Source organism: Myotis lucifugus, unplaced genomic scaffold, assembly GCF_000147115.1.
Source record: "Myotis lucifugus unplaced genomic scaffold, Myoluc2.0 scaffold_421, whole genome shotgun sequence".
NCBI classification, from domain to species: Eukaryota; Metazoa; Chordata; class Mammalia; order Chiroptera; family Vespertilionidae; genus Myotis; species Myotis lucifugus.
The window spans coordinates 153844-157522 of NW_005871469.1; the positions used below are offsets into that span (position 1 = coordinate 153844).

A 3679-nucleotide genomic window follows, 5' to 3' on the forward strand; every position below is an offset into this window, starting at 1 on the left:
GGCGCCAAGAATTTGGTGCAGCACGCCTCTAGTCTATAAATGAAAAGCCTAAGGGACCCGAAACAACCCAAATGACTGGTTGCTAAGTTCGGCACTGACCACCAGGGGGCAGACGCTCAACGCAGGAGCTGCCCCCTGGTGGTCAGTGCGCTCCCACAGGGGGAGTGCTGCTTAGGAGGAAGCCGGGCTCAGGGCTGGTGAGCGCAGCAGTGGGAGAGGCTCCCACCTCTACAGCTGTGCTAAGGTGCAGCGAGCAGGCGGGCGGTAAGGAGCGAGGGGTCCCAGACTGCAAGAGGGATCTGGGACTGCGAGAGGGCGCAGGCTGGACTGAGGGGACCTCGCATCCAGTGCACAAATTTCGTGCACCAGGCCTCTAGTAGCAAATAATCCTCATCCAAGGAGTGAGGATATTTTTTCCACTGATTTTTAGAGGGAGTATAAGGGAGGACGTGGGGAGAAGGGAGAAACATCAATGTGAGAGACACACAGATTAGGTGACTTCCACAGGCTCCCTGACCAGGGCTGGGGAGATCAAACCTGCAATCCAGGTATGTGCCCTTGACCAGGAATCGAATCCTCGATCCTCCCAGGCACAAGGCACTCTAACCACTGGAGCATACTGGCCAAGGTACAAATAATCCCTTTTATTCTATTGGAAGAAGACAAACCATCAAAGTTAGCCAATGTGCTTCTTTGAAAATGCATGTGAGTGAATGGGTGACTACATCAGCTGGTCAGGGAGGCTTCAGAACAGGTGACTTTAAGCTGAGATCTGATTGACAAGGATGGAGCCAACCACGTGGAGATCCTTGGAGAGCTAGTACAAAGATCTTTAGGAGTTGCGAGCTTGTCACTTTCCCAGACCCAGGCTTTTAAACCCCTTTTCCCTAGGTTCAGGGAGATTACTATGGAGACCTGGCTGCTCGCCTGGGCTTTTTCCCCAGTAGCATTGTACGGGAGGACCAGACCCTGAAACCTGGCAAAATCGATGTGAAGACAGATGTGAGTGTGTTGGGGGCTGGCAGGTATCTAGAGGGAGGATCCTTGGGTTTTGATAATGGGCAAAAAGGCTTCTACCTTTGGCTGCCTGGAAGCCTAACTGTGTGTATTGAGACAAGTTTTCTGCCTCAGTTTTCTCATCTGTAAAATGGGGCATGATTTCTAAGTCCTGTTGCAGTTGAGAGGTGCAAGATTACAGGGCTCTGGGCTGTTTTGCATTGCACTTGTGTGGTCAAACTTGGCCCCTAAGGCTATAGCCTTTGCTAAAATCCCTAGATCCTTTGTGGTGTGACCACTGGTTTTGTCCCCACTGTTTTCCTTTTCTCTTTTCCAGAAATGGGATTTCTACTGCCAGTGAGCTCAGCCTACCGCTGTCCCAGCTGTTCATTTCTTCCAGCTTTATGCAAATACATCAGCCAAGTGCAAACTGCGATTCGCTGTGGTCTTTGTGGTGGGGATCTACTGGTATCACTACGGTGTCGGGTGAATTTCCCGCCAAAATATAAGATGGCGCGTTAAAATGCCTATATCTTTTGAAGTATGGGTTCGATTGAAATGAAATATTTGGTAATACGCAGTTACAATCGGCCCGAGTTTACACGTTTCCTGCACTCCACCGCAAATCTATATGAACCGAGTTTAAGACGGCTCCCGCGGAGTACGCGCAATTCACGCGAGCCGACTTAACTCGTTTCCCGCAACCCAAGTGGTATAATGGAAATGGGTCCCCAGGTTCCTGAGTCTGGCCAATCAACCACTGACTGCGGTAACGTCAGTGGTTGCTAGGTAGAGTTTCACTGACTAAAAGCACTTTTTCTAAGCTGGGTACCCGAGGTGGGCTCCTAAACAGATATCGCACACAATCTGAACAGCCCAATGGGGAATTGTAGTGTCCTCTAAACCAATAAATGGAACGATGTGAAACTATTGGGAATGAGCCAGTTGGATCTTGAGGAAGACAGCAATCGCAGAGCAGAGGTCTTCTTGGAAGATTATCTGCAAAGGGAGGAGGGAGGTGGTTAACCTGCGCGTATTCCTCCAATTTTCATCCTTCCTGCCTCTGAGGTCGGAAATCGCACTTGCTAGGCTCTTTAGTCTATCCGGTCCTTACCCTCTTCTTTGCATCCATATCCCCGCCCCCAAGTCCGCTACTACCCAATGTGGAGTCTCGACTTGGCCCCCCAACTCCTGACCAAATCCGTTTCTTCGCTCGGCTGCATCTGCACCGCCCCTTCCCACTTGCTCCGCCAATCGCTTGTCTTGGTCCCGCCTCTTTCCGCTCGTCCTCTCTCACACCGTCAATCCGTGCCTTATGTCCCGCCCTCTGACCGCTGAGTCCGCCAATCCCTGCCTTTGGGAAGTGTGGCCGGGTATCCTGAGGCCCTAGGGGTCGTGCCGGAGGCGGGTGGAGGCGGAAGTGGCGGCGCCGGGCTCCTGGAGTAGGAAGAAGCCGGGGCTGTAGCCGGAGTGGAGCGGCTGCTGGCCGAGGAGCAGGCGCGGCCGCGGCGCCATATTGCGGCCCTGAGCGGCCACGACCGAGTCATGGCCGAGACCTACGGTGAGGATTCTGGGCGTCAGCTGCGGTCGGGTGTCCGGGCCCAGGAAGGATGCGGCCTGCGGGAATGGGGCGGGGCTTTAGTCAGGGGGCGGGGTCTGGTATTATGGGGCAGGGCCTAGTGGGTGCTGGGAGGGGTTTAGTGGGTCTGAGGCTGAGCTTAATCGATTTGGGCGGGGCCTGCGGGTCTGGTTATGGGTTTAATAGTTTGGCGCGGGAATTGAGGGAGGTCTGGCATGATGGATCAGGTGGCTTTGAGGGAGAGGGTGGGCCTTAAAACGTCGGGGCGGAGCCTGCGTGGTTGGGCAGGGCTGAATAGCAGGGATCGAGTTTGATGGGCTAAGGGTTTCCTGAAGGGATGCTCTGGACCCTGTGACTGCTCTGGCTTGAGAGGTCTGGAATAGGGTTGAGGATGAGTTGTCTTTGAATTATGGGGTGGGACTAGTGGCAAGGGGTGGGCCTCAAGCTTGAGAATAGGGGCAGGGCCTTGGGTAGAGGGAAAGGAAGGAGGGACTTAGAATTGGAAAATCAGGATGGATGGATAGGAGGTGGGAGGACAGGGTGCAGTAGAAAGATCACTGGTTTAGGAGTCAGAGGGAGCAGCATTCATTCAACAAATAGAGAAAAGCATAGGCAACAAGTGCAAAGACCCTGAGGCCGGAAGCAGCTTGTCATCTTCAGGGAGTAGACTGAAAGCCAGAGGCTAGAGTGGAATTAATGAGTCAGAGTGGTAGCAGGTGAAGTCATGAGGGGCAAGGGTGATATTGTAGTCCTTTTTTTTTTTTTTTAAATGTTCCCAGTAGGATGAATGCTATGCTACCAACATAGCAGAAAAAACCTATTGGGGAAATGTTTTGTGGTCATGTCCACGGCAAATGAGGAAGGAGATTGTAGTCCTTGATAAAAGAGGCCTTAGCAATGTAATAGCTAAGATCTTGGACTTGAGCCAGTTGGCCTGGGTTTGAATACCCGCTTTGCCTAGCTGGGGGGCCTTGGGCAAGAGAGTTAACCTTTCTGGCCTCAATTTCCTCATCTGGAAAATGGGGATAATTATTAGTACAACTCCCTCATAGAGTTTTCCCGATGATTAAGGGAGTTGTTGATGTAGGTAAAGAACTTTAGAAC

The 3679-nt window shown here is 52.2% G+C and overlaps 1 protein-coding gene across 1 annotated transcript in view; it reads left to right on the forward strand.

The window, feature by feature from the left end:
- MIA (melanoma inhibitory activity) overlaps positions 1–1426 on the forward strand; it is a 2898-nt gene extending 1472 nt beyond the window's left edge. Inside the window, exons 2-3 of the mRNA XM_023743958.1 lie at positions 892–1002; positions 1334–1426. Of these exons, the coding sequence (XP_023599726.1) occupies positions 892–1002; positions 1334–1357 (135 nt within the window). The 3' untranslated portion in view covers positions 1358–1426. The remainder of the gene's footprint in view (positions 1–891; positions 1003–1333) is intronic.
- Positions 1427–3679: the final 2253 nt, after the last annotated feature.